This window comes from Idiotropiscis lumnitzeri, chromosome 8, assembly GCF_059441095.1.
Source record: "Idiotropiscis lumnitzeri isolate Australia: NSW breed Sydney's pygmy pipehorse chromosome 8, RoL_Ilum_1.0, whole genome shotgun sequence".
NCBI classification, from domain to species: Eukaryota; Metazoa; Chordata; class Actinopteri; order Syngnathiformes; family Syngnathidae; genus Idiotropiscis; species Idiotropiscis lumnitzeri.
In genome coordinates this window covers 20392272-20413296 of record NC_142398.1, presented here as the reverse complement: position 1 = coordinate 20413296, position 21025 = coordinate 20392272, and the positions used below count along the sequence as shown (strand labels likewise).

At 40.9% G+C, this 21025-nt stretch overlaps 2 protein-coding genes and 1 long non-coding RNA gene across 5 annotated transcripts in view; 1 reads left to right on the top strand and 2 right to left on the bottom strand.

Annotated features, from left to right (window-relative positions):
* The window catches only part of chrnb3a (cholinergic receptor nicotinic beta 3 subunit a), a 6737-nt gene extending 2557 nt beyond the window's left edge, over positions 1 to 4180 (bottom strand). The window contains exons 1-2 of one of the 2 annotated variants that reach the window (XM_088303052.1): positions 3771 to 4180; positions 49 to 200 (exon numbers count right to left, since the gene is read on the bottom strand). In XM_088303052.1, the coding sequence (XP_088159178.1) occupies positions 49 to 200; positions 3771 to 3831 (213 nt within the window). In that variant the 5' untranslated portion in view covers positions 3832 to 4180. Of the gene's footprint in view, positions 1 to 48; positions 201 to 3770 lie in introns of those variants that run through there. The other variant, XM_088303053.1, reaches the window with a different exon arrangement.
* LOC148332700 (uncharacterized) overlaps positions 1 to 12819 on the top strand; it is a 20478-nt gene extending 7659 nt beyond the window's left edge. The window contains exons 5-6 of the long non-coding RNA XR_015844665.1: positions 6642 to 6751; positions 12746 to 12819. This is a non-coding gene — a long non-coding RNA (uncharacterized LOC148332700). The remainder of the gene's footprint in view (positions 1 to 6641; positions 6752 to 12745) is intronic.
* On the bottom strand, positions 8271 to 21025 carry chrna6 (cholinergic receptor, nicotinic, alpha 6). 2 transcript variants are annotated; one of them, XM_088303050.1, is made up of 8 exons: positions 20793 to 21025; positions 16181 to 16320; positions 15689 to 15733; positions 14982 to 15091; positions 14650 to 14857; positions 13385 to 13987; positions 11630 to 11902; positions 8271 to 10574 (listed from the first exon to the last, which is right to left on the bottom strand). In XM_088303050.1, exons 1-8 carry the CDS (start codon positions 20854 to 20856, stop codon positions 10449 to 10451), a joined length of 1569 nt encoding a protein of 522 aa, XP_088159176.1. In that variant the 5' UTR covers positions 20857 to 21025; the 3' UTR covers positions 8271 to 10448. The 2 variants fall into 2 exon arrangements, with proteins under 2 accessions (XP_088159176.1, XP_088159177.1); XM_088303051.1 differs by having other exon boundaries at positions 11630 to 11899.

Here is a 21025-nt window from a genome sequence, read left to right as displayed (position 1 = left end):
TGTCAAAATGGAACTAGTTGACTGTATTTGCATGTGTTGAGTCCTCACCACATCCACCAGTTGCGAGATCTTAAGTCCGAAGCTCACAGTAATGGTGTCATTGGCATGCTGCACGGGGCGAACCCACTTCTGATAACCTCGGAATAGGTTCCTCAGTAAGGAATCCTCCAACTCGGCCAGCGACACAAAGTCATCTTGAGCTACAAGCAGAGAAAGAAAAGTCAAATGAAAAGCAAAAGAACAAATCGCTTACGCGTAAACAAAGGAACGGTGGTGCCTTGTAGGTAACCGCTACTGCAGAAGTCACCAACGTTTTGCAAACTAGGAGCTACTTCTTGCTACCGATGAATGTGGAGCAGTGCTCCTTCAATTATTTCTGGGCATGAGTGGCGTTTTGTCTTTGTGAGCCTGGAGGATATTGATTCCGTTACTGTCTTCCTTCTTCATCATTTTACACACTAAACACAAAACAAAACGCAATCGACCTGCACACAACAAACATGAAGGAGCTCTCAAGTGTCTTACAAGCAAGGGAAAGATGTGCTGAGCAAGTGCCAGTGCCAGGCAAACGCAGCCAAACTGTCAACTCTGACAGCTGTTCATGGCTGAGTGGAAGCGTCGACGCTCCCGAGTCTGACAAAATGATCACGCTGACATGATCACCCCAGACAGAAGCATTGCCAGGGGAGGAGAGTCGAGTTTCTTGGTGAAGTCAGGCACGAGACACAACAGTCACTTCGAGAGTGACGCTCAAGCTGAGCAAGAGACAGCCGCTAAAGGAAGACTGCGTCCGCTTCAGAAATGTGAGAGAGGTGGCTCTTTCGGTTCAAAGGACACAAAGCACACGGAGGTGGTGTCCTCTTTTTAGTACTGATGGCGGGCGGCACGGCGGCTGACTGCTTAGCAACAGCCGTGAAATCTGGGCCTTCCTGTGTAGTCTGCATGTTCTCTCCGTGCTTGCGTGGGTTTTTTTTTTTTCTAGTTTTCTTCCACATTCCAAAAACATGCATGGAAGATGAATTGGAGCCTCTAAATCGTCAATCGGTGTGAATGTGAGTGTGAATTGTTCTTCGTCAATTTGTGCTCTGTCACTGAAAACCAGTTTAGCATGTTGGAGGAAGCCACAGTACCCAGAAAAAGCGCTTCCATCTTTGCATTTCACCAGGCCGTCCCACCGCCAAAAAAAAAAATGCATGACGAGAGGCCAACATCCGAGGTTTCATCATTCCTAAACACTATTTGAAGCTCATAAACCGGCTAATTTCCGATTGACATCCACTTACTGTCATTTGCGGACTACAGAACACACCTGATTAAAAGCCACGATAGCTAAATTTTGCCGGAAAAAAAATATTTTTTAACAAACAAATAGCCACCGGTCTTCATGTATATTATCCATATTATAAACATCGGAAGACGCTTTTTACGCAGCGATCGTTACGCAGCGATCGTTACACAGCGTACCGGAACCTTTGTCAGACTTTTGTTGGCACAGAAGGCAAATTTTCAGTTGCGCTCGGACCGCAGTCGCACTTTCGAGATGGCTGTATTTATTGCACTTCATCCCTTTGCTCAAATTAAATGCAATTTAAGATGCTTATTTTGGCTTTTTTTTTTTTTATTGTGATTGGTTCGTGTCACTGGTTTTGTTGGTTAGATCTCTGAGACTGTTATGGCTTACATCTCCACTGTTGCTTGTTGCTCGCGAGCAGATGACAGTGGGATTTACTGGACGCTAGCAGCACTGCGCAGTAATTGTCCTGAAGTTGCACGACAATCGGCGCCACAGTAAATCTGCAGTAACCCAAGAGCTCTGAATTTTCAGCAGACATTCGTGCTTCAAACTGCAGTGCAGCGACAAACACGCATCCACAAATGAGGAGTGGGGAGCGCTGATAAGCAAAGAATGAGACGGTTTGACCCGCGGCCAGCTCCCGGTGGTGTCTGAGAGTGAAAATGAGAAGGCAGTGGTTTGGAAAGGGAGGTTAACTGTGATTAGGCGAGTCCGAAAAGACAACACAGAAACCGATTCCGTTTTGGCACCATGACAATCGTATACTCAGTGGACAAAAGTAATGGGACACGTGGACATAACAGCTTCCATCCATCCACTTTTCTGAACTGCTTATTTTCATGCGCTGGGCCACTTTCATGCTTGAACTACACACGTTTGAAAAATAGAATTGTATAAAATGATTATTTTAATCATCGAGTAATCTGTCCATTTTTTTTAAATTGATGAATCGGTTAAAAAAAATAAAAACTTTCTCATTTTCAGAACAAGACAATGATTCACATTGACGGTGCATAAACATCAATTGGTTTTGATTCAACACAAACGACATCGAGTCTGCTTTCGGGGAGGACGACAGAAATCGGACAATATTCATTCTTGAGATGCTAAAATTTGGAGAATTTTGATCATTTTTAAATTAAACGTGGTGTCTAAATGATTATTAAAATCAATGTTTATTAATTTGATAATTGATTAGTTTGTTAATAACTAAGCATCAATTAAGCTAATTCCCGTCAATTAATTGTTGCATCCACCTTGATGAAGACTCAGGCCTACGGGTCCAGTCCAGCCAAACGTTCTGTCATCTCATCCCATAATTATAGGACATTTTCAAAGCCGTCTCCTCGCATGTTTGTGTGTCTGCTCATTTCAGCCTCAGATGGATTTCACCCCATTGCATCAGATCTTGTGTCACATCATAATAATAAGAGAAGGTGCCTGCAGAACTTTGCCATCTGAAAGCTTCGACCTCTGATGTAGTTACATCTCAAAAACATCCGTTCGCAAGGGCAAAAAAAATTGCGTTTGGCTGCCAAAGAGGCTGCTTCCTCCCTCACCTGGCTCTTATTGACCATGTGGGTGTGTGTGTGTGTGTGATTTGAAGGGCAGCATATTGATCGGACCGCAGCAGGTGTTAGCTGAAGGGGGGTGTGCTTGATTTAGTGTGTTTTGGTCTTTGTTTGTTCATGTGTGTACTGTATATGGAGGACAAAAAGGCTCCCCGGTATTTAACCCACCGCAGGTCATAAATGCCAAACAGTGACAGTGCCACCATCTGCTATTTGTGGAGCCACAGCAAGATGTGCAACTAGCAGGGGAAATGAGACACACAGGGAAGACCTTTTTCCTTTCTTTGTAAACTAAAATGCTCTTACAAAGACTCTTTCATGTAGTTTTTCTCTTTTTTCGTGCTTTTCAAATCTGCTCTTAATGTGTATCTGATTATGCGAGGTTGTGTCTATTTCTGAAAACACACAAATCTCCCCTTTGCAGACTCTAATGAGGTGTTCCGCTTGTAAACTTGACCTGTAAAGTAGGGATCGTCACAACAAAGTGGCAAACATGAGCCCAATGACACCAATAAATACACGTTTATAAAATAAATTTAATTTATTATTTATCAACCTATTGTCCTATGAAAGAGTGATCTGTGATTGCATATGGAGGTAAAACCAGCTATGTCATGCTCCTGTTACTTATCTTTCAATCAATTGATCAGCAAACACATGAATTTAGAATAGATGTACAACATGTAGCACACAAAAAAAAAACTGTCATTAAAACGTGCTTCAAATTTCAAGGTCATGCATTCATATGTTGAATATTACTTTATAAAATAATGTGTTTGGGTAAAGTTCTCTGTTGAAAAGGATGCGTAATACTTCTCAATAAAAAAATAATAATAATAAAGTACATGAATGTGTAAGGTGATGCCGACATGGAGCGCGTCAAACCTCCAAATGCGCATTCTTACCTTGCACCGCAACCTTTTCGGTCATCCGGAGCGACCACAACACGATCAGCACAAACTTCATCGTGCGTTTGACAAACACTTTCTAAGTCAGACTATTTCAAACCAAATTTCTGCGGAAAGCTGTCTTGACGTTCAGTTTAAATGAAATCCACTAATGGACGCAGCGGGATGCGCGCCTTTTCGCGCTTTTGTTGTTGCGAAGAAAAAACGCTTCGTGCCGGCGTTCTGTCACAAAAAAACAAAAAAAAAACCGGCGTCGCTGGACTCACTCGCTGGTGAGGAGACCGCTGCTGTCAGAAGGTGGAGTTGGGGGAAGAAGGGGGAGGAGGAGGAAGGGGCTGGCCCGTTAAAGGATGGAGCGGAACGACGTCCACTGAAAATGACTAATGCACGAACACGTCCTCCCTCGGCGGAGTTATTCGAAATAATGTCACGGTCTGGTTATGATGAGACTTTTTCATCGCAAACATGGCGAGAATTGGGGCTAATGCAAAAAAAAAGGGAAAAAAAAAAAAAAAAAGGTGTGACCATTACATTAGGAACAAGCACAGGAATGTGGTGGATTCAAAGTGCCACAATTAAATAAATACGCCATGAAATGTTTCATTAAAATTGCCTTTCATTAATTAATAGTTTAATTTCTTCCTTAAATATGATATTGAGTAGATCTGAAAAGTTTGACAGATAAAATTAATTCATGTGACATATAATGATTAATTAAATACATATATAATTATCTATATCTATTTTTACATATAATCATTGTTAATTTAATTAATTAAAGACATTGATTTGTTTTATTCCACATTTAATTGATAAATTAAACATTTACTTGATGGCACTTTTATTTAATGGTGCATTTATTTATTGATCAGATTTATTTAATTCCATATTGAATGAATGAAACAAGTAATTAATTAATGACCATTTGAATTCAACATTTCATGGTTATTTGGGGGAGGCCACTGTGGTCGACACAAATGGCCTCACAGTGCAGAGGTCGTGGGTTCGATTGCGGCTCCGGCCTTCCTGTGTGGAGTTTGCATGTTCTCCCCGTGCCTGTGTGAGTTTTCCTCCGGGTACTCTTGTTTCCTCCCACATTCCAAAAACATGCCTGGCAGGTTGATTGGACAGCTCTGAATTGTCCCGGGATGTGATTGTGAGCGCCGATATTTATTCGTATGTGTGTGCCCTGCGATTGGCATGCAACCAGCTCTGGGTGTACCCCGCCTACTGCCCGAAGACAGCGGCTCAGATAATGGATGGATGGATACTAAATTGATAAATGTAATGCTGTCTTCTATCCTCAACTTATCCAAACAGAGGGTTCATGTAATGTAAGATTTTGTTGTTTGCTGGAGATCTGCACTTTAAAACACAAAAATATTTCGGCGATACGGCAGTGGAGAGTGAAGCTTGTCTAGAATTTACACAGCAGCAGGCCGAGATGTCGTTTGTTGAAGCAAATAAATAAGCAGTCGGCTGACTCGTAAACAAGTCATGTTGAGCTCGAGCGGGAGATGGACTCTTGCTTTCTCCTAATTAAGTTTGAGCTCAGAGCAGCTGGACGAGAACCCTTAAGGTGAATCATTCCACTTCTACTATTTAACACTCCGTGTGTTTTCAGTGACCTTTTTAAATCCAAACACAAACGACTGAAGCAATATCACTTGTTTGTGCTTTTATGAGCGCCGTGTTCTTATTAACTTCTAAAGCATAAAACGTGTTTTTTATGTTCTCATATATGTAAAGGGACACGAAGCGCTAGTGAGCGCATATATTTTTTAATATCAAGATCAGTGGAAATTGTTATCTGGTAGCGCTCGAGTGATGATACGAACAACTCAGTGCGACATTTGCTACATCGGACTCACTGTCAAACGTTCTGGGTTTGAATCCCGTCTATGGGCGTTTTTTGGCAGTTTGGCTGTCCGGCCCATGTTTGCATGGCTTTTTATCGAGCTGGCCGAACTGGTCGCCGACCAACAGTAGGGCACATATTGAAACCATTCACACTCATCCGAAGAAAATTTGGACTCTTGAATGATCCTACCAAGTATGTTTTTGGAACGTAAGCCCGGATTCAAATAGCCAACCTGTTGAACTTTGAGCTGAAAACGCTAACCACTTACATCATAATCATTCAATTTAAACTGGATTGCGGCGGTGTTCAAAGGAAATACATTTGAAACGCTTCTTTACTCTCCAAATCCTGAATTGGAATATGAAAGCCTCGTAGCCCTGAGAAGAAAGCGATGAGATTCGTGAAATGCAGGTGCTGTGTTTGCGGTTTTGGAAATCCCTCTCGAAAGAGCTTAAGCTGTGGATTTAGGCCTTGCGAGCGTTTGTCAATTGTTACACCGATGTTGTGTCGCATTTGTATTCTTCTTCTTCATTTTAATTCTTCACTTCTTATTTGGCTCAATTTATAAGCCGTGGCAGTCTGGACCAAATTTCCCAAATGTTCCAAAATCAACCTTCAACTTCCACCTCAAGTCAAGCAGGAAAATGAACCTTTTCCACCAAGGTTCAAATCTTTTCCTTTTCCTTTTTTTTTTTTTTTTGGGACGGCGGTTGCAATTATTTTTTCATTATGGCAAAGAGATGAGTCGGATTTTCTGCCCCAGTTGTTCTGGTGGCCAGAAGCAGCTGCAGTGGAGAGGTCGTATCCGCTTTGCCGCTCCACTCCTGCTTTGCTTTAGCAATGGCGTCCAGTTTTTAAATAATATGGAAAAGCCGTAAACATCCTGAAGGATGCATCGACCAGCACGCTAGAGAGTCAAACGACCGAACCCAAAACAGAGCGGGAGGTCATGTCGGCATGGAAGGTCCGAAAGGTAATTCTCTAACTGGAAGTTTTTGTCATTCCAGAACTTCAACCAAAACTCCGGGCTAGAGATGAACGCACAATCTCTGACGAAGGTCTCTGCTCGAGGTTCTTCGCCCTGCACAGTTTGCTCAGAATTTGGAAATGGGTATTTGTGAGTACCAATCTGCTTCCATTCGTCGGAACAGTGCCACAGAGGGTGTTGATGGCGAGGTTTTGAAACAATTTTGAAAGAATTGGCTAAGGGGGGAAAACAATCCCCACCGTGATAAAAGGACTCATATCCAAAACCCTGCAATCTCGCGTCTCGTATCACTCTGCTCTGTATTAGCGTATAAGAACCGCGGGTGTATCCTGAGGGTAAAACTGTGAAAACTATCTCAAGAGAGCAATGACTCACTCAGCATGAATTATTGCAGAAAAAATATTCCCTAATACGTACGTGTGTGCACACGCAGCCGCACGACAGTTATGACAAACGCTTTGGGACATCAACACTTATTTAGTTTATCAGTGATGTCCTTTTGTGCTCGGCAAGAATGTCCATCAAGAATATTCCAAGCGTAAATTCAATAGGATCCATTTTTGTTGTGAAATCACTCTGCATTCTCCTCCCACTGTTCCATCAGAAGTGGACCTGGGAGAAACAATGCATGTAAAAATGGGATCGTTGTCTCTACCTCTGCTCGCGATCAAAGAAAACTGTGGACTGCATCTCGGGCTTTCTTCTTTTCCTACATCTTCCTCCCCCAGTATCCCGCAAACAAATTGATATCTGAGCAAGGGAAAATCAGCACCGCCCCCATATGAGCAAAAGAGTGACGAGAATGTTACACAAGTGTTTGTCTGTACTGTAGAGGAACATTTACACAAGATCTGTTGAGGGTATCATTAACTGTATATTTTAATATTTTTGTTTTTAAAAAAAAAAGTCTTTTACAGAACCACTGAAAGCTGCAAAATGGCCGAAAATAACGATGTGGATTTTCCTGCTTTCCTCATACTCCGCAAACGCAATCTTAAACAGAATGCCATGTTTCAACTAATGAAGCTACAGAGAATATTTTGTGGCAAAGAATTTCTTTGGGTCGACTTCCCCTTTAAGTGAAATCGTCCTTTTTCATTCAAGTTGACAGCTGACTGGAGCGTGCTCTCCACATGTGATAAAATAATGACGGAACACGGAAGCAGACTTTTTTTTGATTTGCATTTTTTGGTTCACTGGAGGGGGGGGGGGGGTTTAGAGCGGCTTTAATTTGATGATCACGAAGAGGGCTGAAATTGACATTGGCTTAGTCATTTAAAAGTCGGCCTCAACCAAGCGTCATTTTTCAGTGGACATTAACAGTAACATAAACACACCGTAACATTTTTGTCTTCTTAGCAGTTCAGTGAGTTTATGAATGCCATCAAAAAACAATATATGCATTGTATCGTTTTTAGATGTCAAAACAGTTTTGTGGCTTCCGTTTATTTTTTTATTCATTTTATACAATAAATTGCGCAAGGCTGTCTCGAATTTGCGTGAACTATTGTAATGTCAGGATTTTAATCATTTATTAATGCTTAACATGGGAAATTGATTATCTCTGCTAAAGCCTCACTTCCAATAACTGCCCAAATTGAATCAACACCACCCCCTTTGAAGGCTGTACAAGTAAATAAGAAATATATCACAATGATGAAATATTACATTTATTTGTATTTCAGAGTCAAGCCATTAAAAAGGCAAATACCATTTTATAAACCCTTCATACAATATATAAAAAAAGCCCAATTTAATGAAATCTGTGCCGTCACAACTGCACATTTCATTTCAATACATTAATGGCAAGCCAAAGGAACATCATCAAAAGTGGCAAGAAAAACAAGAATTAATAACCAGTGAATTACAAACAATTCCTTGACGATTAAATGCAACGCTATTTGTGGAGCAACGAAGCAAGTACGTTGGATTCACTATTTTCTGGGGCAAACCAATTAACATGTGGAATGTTAATCAGAGTGAACATTTGGAAACACGCCGATTCTAATTACAAAAGAACAACAGCTTGCCCTTATTACACATCGCAAATCTGACTTCTATATGAATATGACTTCAAAAGGCGAGGAGTGTGTGAATGATTTTCTCTGACTGCAGGCAGCTTAATGAATAAGACTCCTTAAAATGTATCGCAAATCAAAGTCACCGAGAGAGAAGCGTAGTTGCTGTAAATTAGCATTCAGTGGCCACTCGCTCAGTTAAAGTCTTTTTATAAACATAGCTAAAAACATTATCACGCCTACCTTTTTTTTTCTTCATCATCGTTGAAATGTCTTTCATCATCTAAAATCGTATGTTTCTGTAAAGACTGGAGGAAACAACGCATGAGATCTTCATGAAGGTTAGCTTCGTCGTGGTTAGCAAGACGCTTTGCTAGCAACTCGTCTGCCTCAATTTGTGTGTTTTTCTCTTGTCTGTCTATTGCTGCTTTTAGCGCCACTAAAAATTCTACTTCATTTGCTTTTATCTCATTCATTTGGCAAAAACAGATAGTTGAAGCAAAAGAAAAAAAAACATCTCAAGTATAACTGAGTCAGCGGAAGCACTCTAGCATTACGTCGCAAGAAGTCCAGAAGCCCACCAAGGGACAAACGACGGTTGTAAAACGCGTAACAAATCAGTGAGTTTTTATTCAAGTGTGGTGTTGCTTTAGCTCATGACTTTGGAACCGAAGGGTCACAAATCTAGTGTTGCTATAGACGAAAAGAAATAGTTGGACAGATACCAGTCTGCTCCCTGCCTACTGTCACCGTACTCTCGAGCAAGGCACTGAACCCATCCGCGAGCGCAAGAAATGCAGCAGGCTTTGCACGTTATTCTAACACATGAGTGGGCAAACGTTTTGATTGGCGGGCCACAATGGGTTCTAAAATTTGACAGGAGCAGACGGATGGAGTGTTTTGGTCACCTCACCTCATCGGAGAAAAAAAAATTTTAATTTCAAATGAAAGTGAACAAAAAGCATAACAACAATATATCTGTCTTTGAAAAAACACAATATTTAGAAAATAAAACTTTTTTTAAAAATTTTTTTTCGAGTTCGGCGGGCCGGATTAAAACGTTTAACAGGCCACATGTGGCCCCCGGGCCGTAGTTTTGCCCACGCCTGTTCTAACATCTCTCCTTTCCATACGTGCATGGGTGTGATTAAAGTTCTCTGTGGGAAGTGCAATAACAGATAAACAGCAGTGTAAATCGAATTGCCCCTTCGAGTGCTTAGAAACTCTTTTATATAATAAATTAAATTAAGGATTAAAATACACGAAAAGCCCGGAGGGACAGGTAATTTGCAGGATGATTTATCTCCGGTTTCAACAACACAGGCGCCAACCTAAAACAGGTGTAAGTTAAGTAAGTTTAGCCTACCGTTGTGCCCTTTGGCAACTTGTAAATGGAAGTCATGAGAAATTCTACAATATACCTTACATTCATCAATAAGGTTGATGATATTTTCCAAGTAATTGGGTGCAAATGAATGCATGAGAAGTTTATGTAAGTAGCATCGTGCAGAAGAGCAGCAATCGCCAAAACTAGCCAGATAATTGCTGCTTCATTAATGAGATGCGGAGGTTAACAAAATTATTGCCTTGTTTTGAAAGTATTTACAAAACCTTTATGGGGATGTCTTTATTAATTGGGGGAAAATAAAATGACGGCATACAAAATGTGTGCTGCTCTCTGCAAAAGGCAAAAAGCAAAACGCGCTGATCAACGAGTGCTTTTTGAATAAAAATTAGGTTGTCATCAAATCGATCATTTTTCGAAAATGGTCCAATTGGGGTAGCAGTAAACCCAGATTGGTGCGGGGTTAGGAGACAAATCCAAAAAGGGGTTGGAGGAAGAGGCCCACCGTCCCCAAGACGCACACGGTCACAAACACCCATAGGAAGATTCTGTCAATCACCATGGCAACGTACTTCCAGTCGTCTTCCACCTGTGAGTCAGAGAAGGACCAAAACAAAATGACAGTCGTGGTATTAAAAAAGCTTTCAAGGAGTTGAATATTTCTTGGTGTTACACCAAAAATTGTCGCCAAATTAATCAGAGCGTCAAGAGAAGCGCCACGGCTCATCTGTTATGAGAAATATCATTTTGCACACCAGAGGTTTACTCTCCTGTGAGGCATTTTTATCCGCTGCATTTTTAACTGAAAGAGTGAGTCGGGGAAAACGATTCAATTCAATGTCGTATGTTTGTAAATAATACTGTTGATCTGTTTTAGTGCAGGCTGTGATCTGCAACATTTGTGTTCGGAGATCATCAGAAGTCTCCGAGGTGTGTTTTGGCATTCATACATTATGTTTACGGTTTGTGTGCCACAATGTATGTATTTTCTCTTTAAAATAAATTTTTATTAAGAGTCCAAAAACTGGAATGATGTATTTTCTGTTAGATTTGATTCTAAAATGCTTACAGTTATTTTGCTTTTTTTTTAACGTGAAGAAAAATCCTTAAAATTGTAAATAAATAATGATATTGTTCTTATACGAATATTATTGTTACCCCCGCAAAATAAAAATTCAACTTAAATTAAAGTTACAATGTTTTAAATGAATTAAATGTTCTTGCGCAGCCATATTTGCATTTTTGTTATTTCATGATACACTCAAAGTAGGAATGCACCAAAAATTTGGCCCGTGAAAATGTTCAGCCCAAAATTGCCCAACAGAGAATTTTTGTTTTGGGTCTGAAAGACTTTTGTCATTTGAGAAAATATGTCATTACAGCAGATTCTCGGGTTACGAACAAGTTCCGTTCCTACGCTGGGAAATCGGAATTAACCTTTTAATGCCGACTAAATCTCAAAATAAATATTATAATTGACGTACAGGACCAATAAAGCCTTAGACAAATTCGGCAAAGTGCAAAAAAATGATCCCGTTGAAGAATTTCTAGGGCCATATGGTTCAGTATTTTTCTCTTTTGTTTTTCCAATTCGACTAAGAATCGAAATTTCCGCGCAGGCCACGAAGGACATCTGACACTGACCTCTTTGGCTTTGTTTCGGCTCCTCATGTTCTCAGCGATGTATTTGACGCTCTCGATGGCCTGCTTAATCTCGGGGGACACAACGGAGAAGGCCGCGAGTGAATTGATGCTCTGCGGACTCCGCTGACATGTCGTTTTTACAGTTGTTGTCGATTCAGGACTTTCCTTCCCATGCTGGCGGGGACAAGAGCATTTTTTCTCAGCGCAGCCTTCCACGGAGGACAACGTAGCGTCCCCAAACTCCAGACAATTGAGGGAACCTCCGCCAACCTGCTGGAGAGCAAAAATAAAAACAAAGTTCAGTCTCTTGATAATCAGAGGAAAATACTTCTGGTGAATGAATGCTTGTTCTCTGCGGGATTACTGTAAACACAAATAAATGACCTACATGAAACCAACAAAATCGATAACAAGCCGCTATTTGATTCATGTCGTATTTTCCAGCACTGCGAGAAGACTGACGAATAATTTACACAAGGCCGCATGGCATCAACTGCTCAGATTGCGTGTGCGGTTCTGAGCAAAGCAAATGCATCCCAAAATTATTCATGTTAACTGCTTTGCCACTGCATGCGCCACTGAGCTCTTGGAAGTTGCTTCCCACGTCACAGATAAATCACTTTGATGACATTATTGGTCATCTACCCAACGTCTGCGTAACAATTTAACAAACCAATATGAGGATTTATGACCAAGGGGATAAAAATGGACTTCTCAGTTTGAAGCTTGAATGCTGCCTGCAAGCAAGAAGAAACTTGATTTTGTTCTGAACACGCCGTCAGGATCAGTACTTTACAAAAATGTTAAACAGGAGTGTGTTTATTTTTCTATTTTACATTCAATCGTTTATAAAGATCCATACCCGCCGTCTGCCTCCTTTGAGTTGACGCGACTTTAGTTTAGTTAAATGTCCGAAATATAACCAGCCGGGGTTCGTGTGCGCATTCTTGCTCTTGTCCGCTTTCAGCCTGTTAAAATGTCGCACTTTTAAAGACAAACCAATTACATAAGTGCCAATGTTAACGTCAGTCAAGAATCCCTTTAATTTCTATTTGACGCTACCTGATGTACTATTTTGGTTCTTTACGAGTATTTTGTTGTTCTGCTCGGCCATAGGCTCGGTTGAGAATACTCTGAAATGAATAACGCAGCTGGATTCTTTGGGCGAGACGGAAGATGGCGATCCACCCACAAACTTGAACTCTCTCTGATGGAGGATCGGAGTGGACATATTATTTCATCAAACCTGGTAGGATCTATTTTTTTTTTTTTTTTTTTTACTCTGGTACACCGCAGCAGATTTCCAAAACTCAGTATTGACTTTTCACGACAATCCAAAGAACACTGACTGAAACAAGAGACATTTGAATATTTGAATTAATTCAGTCTTTTGCCGAACTCTTCTGAGTTTTGCACATTGTGTCACTTTATTTGTTTGTCAACCATACTTAATGCTAAAATGCTTTTATTGGAATATTGATTAGTTTCAGCAACACACAGGGAAATGGTTCAAACTTAAAGGTGAACTTAACCGACTCAAATGAAATACTTGCCTTTACTGAACTTCATTCAAAACGATTTGAGTACAAAATTTGAATTTATTAAAGCAACAACCCGAGTTAAGAATTGTATTTTCCCAAACTAAATAACATGGGGATTGATAACGAAAATTCACTTGACAGAAGAGGGGAAATATTTTCCTTAAGATTATATTGTAACCAAAGGTCGATTGTAAAAGCATGAAAGAACTCTTGCCTGCGTCAAGTTCTTCTTCCTCTTCTTGGCTCCTCCGCCTCCTCCTCCCCCTCCTGCTCCTCCTGCCCCCCCACTGTTGTCCAACCCTCCAGCCTTGCTGTCTTCATCGGTTGGTCTTCGCATCAACATAATCCTCGGCAGCACTTTCAGAAACACCGATCGCACCCATCCGGGCATGGTGTGCGTCATGGGGGTGCGGTAGTGCACGTTCAACACGAAAACCGTAATGACAATGCTGAGTGTGACGAAGATCATGGTGAAGAGCAGATACTCTCCGATCAGCGGGATGACCAGAGATGTGGAGGGGATGGTCTCGGTGATAACGAGTAGAAATACAGTGAGGGAGAGCAGGACGGAGATACAGAGCGTGACCTTCTCTCCGCAGTCGGACGGGAGATAGAAAACCAGCACTGTGAGGAAAGAGATGAGGAGGCAGGGGATGATGAGGTTGATGGTGTAGAAGAGTGGCAGGCGACGGATGTAGAAGGAGTAGGTGATGTCCGGGTAGATTTCTTCGCAGCAGTTGTACTTGATGTCGTGCTTGTAGCCCGGAGCGTCAATGATCTCCCATTCACCGCTCTCCCAGAAGTCTTTCAGGTTGACCTAAATGATGGATGCAAAGCTATAGTTGCAAAGTCAATGAAGATGTCTGAACAATCCAGTTTTGAACCGGTACCAAATGATATACGTTGCGATATACGTTTTTTTTTTTACCACTGTGCATGAAATTAAAAAAACGTCTTGGAAATTGCTATTAAGCATAATTATAATTTTACAAAATTAAAACAAAAGTAAAATGATTAATTTGACTATTTTTGCACCAAAATTAAATTTTGATTGCTTTCATCGTTTAGGTTTCGTAAAAATCTGTTTAGTCCTTAGCACTACTACCTAAAATGCTTTCAGAACAAATATAAACAAGGTGAGGTCAGTGATATTTAAAAATCATATTCAAGGTCAATGTGGTGTCATATTTTGCATGGATAATAATATCTTAGCAAGTTAAAAGAATGCACGTGTCTGCAAAATGACTCTCATCAACATTATTGTCGAAACAACTTCCTTGAAAATGTAACTACAAGTCCTTGTTATTAAATTCCCGTTTTCATAGTCGTTTACAATCCAACTGTTTGCATTTGCTCAACTCGTGAGATTGTCTCACGATCCCTTCTTGCTACGGTGAGACGTCTGGCAGCAGCTCTCCACTTGAATTTAAATAAAACACGAACGGGAAACGCAGCTTTCGCGTCGTCTTCAGCACTGACCTTAGATCCAATAAGAACAAGGTCAATCTTGGCTTTGTCATAAGTCCACGAGCCGAACTTCATTGAGCAGTTCTGATAGTCGAACGGGAAGTAGGTGATGTCCATTGGGCAGGACGATTTGAAAATGGCGGGAGGAATCCAAGTAATGGTCCCGTCGAACTTGAGCAGCGCCTTGGTTTTATCCTCCACCAGGAAATCCCCAACAGCGCTGTGTATGAAGTGTATGTTGCCATGGTAACGGGAGACATTCACGTATGTGGATTTGAAAAGGACACACGGGTCAAAGGAATCGCACACATTTCTTGCATTTGCGGCGACAAAAAGACGCTCACTTGTTGTAGAGAACAATGTCGGGTCTCCAGATCTTGTTTGATGGCACTCGAATGAACTCAATGCCATCAAAATCATCGGGCAGCCATCGCAGCTTGTAATCGTTCCAAATCTGAAAAACAACAAAAGAGGTCAACGATCATCGCGATTTTGCACACGTTCTATTCAGGTTTGACGGTGTTCTTTCTTCTTTCAGAAAACAAAATATTTACAGCCAGAAACAAATAATAATTGCGTGGCGGGCTTGTAGCGCAGCTGGCGTGTAACACTGAGCGAAAAACAACATGAAGTACAGTCGACCTGTATTGACGAAGGGAGTTGTGTGAGTCGCTTCTCAGCTTTCACTTGAAATTCTGTCAACATACCTGCAGGCGACGTTTCATGAGCCGTGCATCCATTAGTCTTGCTCATTTGCGTGCCATTCAAGATCAAGTCTTTCATTAGCAAGGCGGATTAATGCCCAGTTTAATTAACCACTTCATGCTACACTGGCTTTTCCATTTATCTGAGATTATGTTGAACTGGAGATGAAATTCCTGTTCGGTTGAGCTGGATGCCTTCGAAATTGCCACTTGATTCCACACTGATGCAAACGTAGAAGGCATTTTTTTTTTTTTTTTTTTTGCTGAAATGCTGAAATGGTTATTTTTACCCAATGTTGTGTGTGTGTGTGGTGGGGGTGTGTGTGTTTACACGTGCCTGTACTTACATGTCTGAGCCACAAATTTGTTTCCATGATCTGATTGACCTCATCCTGCAGAGAAGCAGAGAAGGATGTGACCTTGCGTGTGGAGAAAAATCGCTCAATGTCCCAATACTTTTGCTTGGGTGTCGTGCTTTATCTGATAAATACATTCACTTTTCGCCAGTTCAGTTTTTTACGCATTTTCCCAAAAAAATGCAGTTGAGTTGAGTCGGCATTACTACAGTATTGTCTCCTACAGAGTGTCTTTCACATCGCCAATGCCAATAACTCCGTCCGACGGAGATATTGTATCTCACAGAATCAAAATGTCTCGTAAAGAGACATCAAGTGTCAAAAAATGGCAGACATTACATTGAAAGCGAATTTTCACTCCATTTTTGGCGCAATGTGGAAACGGAATGTGGAAATTACGCTCATGATGCCGATTTGGCAGCCATCGACAAGTCGAGCCTTCCTCTGTAACCGATCACGTTAATGTGTGTGTGTTGATCTTACAACTTTGACCAACTGTGAGATGGAGACTTCAAACTCCACCGTGACAGGGTCTGAGACGTTCTCCACAGGTCTGATGAACTGGTTGTACCTCCTGAAGAGCTTTCTGAAGAGGCGGTCTTCGGCTTTCGAGGCAAGGCAATCTGAGGGCGCAGTGAGAAAAAAAAGGAGAGACAGGCAAGCCAAGAGCGGGGATACTTGAGAAAAGCGTGTCTGAATTTGGAAAGGAGAAGTCAGGGGATACTAATGAGTAAGGTAATCTCCGGCAGTTATCAGAAGAGCCGTTCACGGGAATGTAATCGCTTCGGGTCATGTGAAAAAATGTTTTGATGTTGATCTACCTGAGGCTCTTTTTTTAGTTGCATCTCAAATTATTAGAGGTTTGACTCTGCTTTTTCAACATGCCTTTGGAATTCCACGCCGGAATCGAACCGTGCACCTCTAGACTGTGAGACGGACGTGCTAACCAGTCATCCACAGTTTCTCTGGCTTCAGTCATTCATGCATAATTTCTTGAAATGTCTTGAAATTGCACGGGTCATCGGTGAGGTGTGGGTACCACCGCACACTGTTGGTTTGATTACAAGATGACAATATACATGAACTCATTCACTACCAGTCGAGTCAAAAAAAAAAAAAAAGGATCTTTGACGTATTTATCCGTCAATGGGAGTAAATGAGGTAAAATGTCAGGAGAAAATGACATTCCAGATCTGTGGGCTCCACGTTGACCTTTTACCCTGACCTGAATCACATGACTGCAGAGAGTCTGAATTCATTTGAAAGCAACCGGCTGGTCTGCTGAGCCAGGATTACCAAGCATCTTGTTGCTATTTAGAATTTCTCAGCAATTCAAAATTGCACAATGGGTAACACCAAAGGGAACCAATCTCTGTTTTTTTATTAATTATTTTGTAAAACCATTTTTCTGACAATTTGACAGCCGTGAGGATCCATCATGTATCACTAGACAATTTCTTTTAATCATAATTGACCTTTATAATTGTAACGATCGTACCAGGTCATTTGTGCAATGTCTTCGATTGCTTCAAATCAGACCAGTCCATGTTTTAAGCATTGAAGAAGATTGTTGAACGGGCGTAGAAGAAGAGCGAATCAACGAAGGCCAAAGTTGCATTTTTATAGCCTTCACTCAGGGCCGGTCTCTATGGAAACGAGGCCAGATTTGAAGGCTGGTTCTCCAAGGCTCCGTGAATTTAAACGCAGGTCGCGTCAGAAAATGATGTCACGTGGGCCCAGGATATTCTGCGTTTGGGCGACAAAGCCCGACAATTTGAGCAGAGCTAAGCTAAGCCTGTCCGTATTCAACATGTAGAAAGTTTCCCCACACAGTTTGTTGTCCTTAAGTGAGTCATAAGAGCGACCAAATCTGTTTGTGTAATCGCCCCACTCCTCCTCCTATGTTCAGTGAAACCACATAACCAAAAAAAAAAAATCACTCTTTCCCTTCCTATTAATATCTAGATCAATATCATGTACGCATCAGCAAGGTGGCAGCAAAGTAAGAAGAATGAGAGGTGGCCAAGTGAAAAAGCAAAAAAAAAAAACTTAAGGCTTAAAAAGGTATAAAATGGTGTAAAATTGTTGTCTACGAGAAAACATGAAATGAATTGAGTAAAAAAACTATGCATAAGTCAAATGAAAATATCTGCAGAAACTCCTGAAGCAAATACTTGAACTCTTACTTATTTGACTAAAAATGAAGTCTCAAATATTATTAAAAAAATGATAATAATTTGCTTTTTTTATTTTCAAATTTTTAAATTTGATTTATGTTTTGTACACATTTTTCTTATCTGTAATCTATAAATATATCTTATTTGACTAAAAATGAAGTCTAAAATGTTATACAAAACTGACCGCTTAATTAGATTTTTTTATTTTTAAATTTTTAAATTTGACTTCCATTTTGTATCCATTTCTCTTGTGGTCTTTTTTTTTTAATCTATAAATACATCTTTCATGATACAAAATAGCCACCTTTCTCAACCCCTCTCTGTGATATTATCTGCTACATCTCAAAAATGCCAGCAGGGCTTCTGTTGGAATTAGTTGAAAGCATCTGTGATGACCTGGATGCTGATTAAACTAACACGCACGGCATACAATCGGACTTTTTTTTTTCTTGTCTACTGCCAAACATAATTACAAAAGGAAATACGGCAGATGATGTTAAAATACTACCGAGAGGAGAAGAGGAGCTGTCCTGAAGTGCAAAGGGTGTTCATTTTCCATCCTAAAATGCACAATATGAATTATTCAACTTAATGTGCCGAAGCTGTCAAAACTTGGAGCACAAGTTTCTTCGAGTGTAGATCTCATGAGGGATATTTAACGCATCCAAGCATTGACGATCGGAGGTCAACTAGGATCGTGAGAAGAAAAAATATATATATTTTTTTTTTTGCGGATGGTTGTCATTCAGAAAAAAAGGAAGGCAAGGAGGAAAGACGCGCGCTAATGAAGAAGATGAGTCCTTCTGTGTGAAAGCCTTTTAGCCTTCATTATGTCTTGAGTGAACAGAAGCTTTTAAATGAGAGCGAGAGAGAAAGTTGGAGTTCAACTTTCAGTGTGTGTGTGGGGGGGGGGGGGGGGCGAGGAGGATGGGGGGGGCTTCTTAGAATGTGTCTTTGACCTAAAAACATTACAACCAGACTTCAGTAGGACTATTTGGTTGGGAAATGTCATGTCAGGTTTAAATATGTTGAAATGTTTCCAATGTCCAAAGTTAAATGTGGTGTTCATAAAACGGTTTCTGAGGGATTTTCAACACATTTGTCTGTGATTCACTTGGTGCTTAGCCATGCCCCTTCTGTTCTGTGTTCTGCTCTATAAATGTTCCGGTGATATAATCCTTGTTAGCGCACAGCCACATGCGCACACGCACACGCGCACACACTAAAGTATTGTTGTATTGCACAGTTGACTGACTGGTTCGTCACGTAAACAGGGCCTCGTCTGTAAGAATTAAAACAAAAGTGGACTTGAAATGACACATTTGAAGAGCCACATTTTGGAGCGTTTGTATCACCGTAGGTATAATATTACATTTTATATGAAATATATTATCATATCGCCTTTTCACGAGAACGTATATAGACTGTGTCCTGACAAATTCAATTGCCACTCAGTGATTGTCGGTGCGCATGTGAAATGTTGTCTGTCCGTGATTGACTGGCGACCAATCCGGGGTGTAGTTTCCATTTTGCCCAAAGCCTTTTTTTTTTCATTTATTTAGGAAAAGCAGGCTCAACTGAACCCACACTGCCTGCACCGAAGTCAGGCAATTACAACATTACACCGTCATTGACTTGGATTTATTTAACTCCTCCAATTAAATTGAAAAAATGAATTATTTACAAAAACTTGGATGTGATGTTGATGAATAACAAAATAAATTCACACCTTCTATCCCACTAATCTCCATGCAAAAACGAATTATGTGCAGAGGCTGCGAAACCATAAAAGGTCCATGTGTCACATGGCATAGACGAGATAGCTGATATGATTGTATCAGTGCCCTTGCAGCCAAATGTTTGCATTAACACTTTGGAAATGCCACCACATAATTATCCTCTCCACGTTCCGCTGAATATTTACATGTCAGACGCAGGCTGTCAGTCTCAGTCACGGCACCGATAAAAAAAAAAAAAAAAAACCTTCCCCTGACTCAATCGCACACTAGCAGTTCTACTCACTTTTCCCTCGGTTTCATTTGACGGTTCGTCCACAAGAGACTGCTGTTTCCACCATCCCCCAGGATTTTTTTTTTATTTAGGCATAGCCATAATAATGGATTCTTTTCTAGTTAAGAATGAGGTCTCGAGAGTTGAAGCAATTGAGGTAAAATGGCGTGCGTTATGGGCCATGACCACTAGAGGCGCTGTTGATTCACTCTCGACTTGTTTGTGGTCTAAAGAAGGAATCAGATCACCCAATTAAACAATATTTTTCAAAACCATCATTAATTCTAGAATTGATTATCTTCTTTAGGGTGTCTGACTTTGGAGGACAGATAAAAACTCACAAGTACGGGGAGAACACACAAGCCAAGATTTGAACCCCAGAACCTCTGGACTGTGAAGCAGACGGGCTAACGACAACTTCAATGTGCTGCCTTTAATCGAGTATCATCGGAACATAAACTCCAAAACAAGACAAGAAGGTCATATTGGAACAGGCCCATCGACCCCCCCCCCCCCCAACCCCGCCCACTCTCCTCCCTCATTAGCTGCAAAGAGAAAATTAGATCCTGTAATCTGTCTGTAGTTTCCTGAAATCACGACCCGCGCCGCCAAAACAACATTTGCATTCATCAAAATTCATTTGCCTTCAATGCATTTCATTTTGATGGCCTAGTTAACACCAATTATGATCCTCTCTCCAGAAAAGAAAAAGGCATGTTTTGTTTGCAGCTTGCAAATCAGTAGTTGTCCACTTACACTCATATATGCAGCATGATGTACTTTCATGGACGAGAGAAACCTTGTGTCTGACTTTTCGGGACTTCAAAAAAAAAAACGCTCATGCCATCTAGTCAGCTCTAACTCCATCTACGTCTAATGCGGTGGGACAACTGGCAAATCTTACTTACCTTTTGTCACCAAACCTCCGAGAAGCAGCAGCAGCAGCCAAGTCCATTTTACAGCTGGATGCATCGCTCGTCAGTTTTCTTTTTTTTTTTTTTTAAAGCAGGTGTCCTTCACCTTTCTGCTGGAATGGGTTGAGTTCAATTTGATTTGAGAAGACAAGTTGCACTGTGCTCACGTCTCTTATCCAGGAGCGTCAGTGTGGATTTGCCAGGTCGCTCCTTACTGATCCAAACTT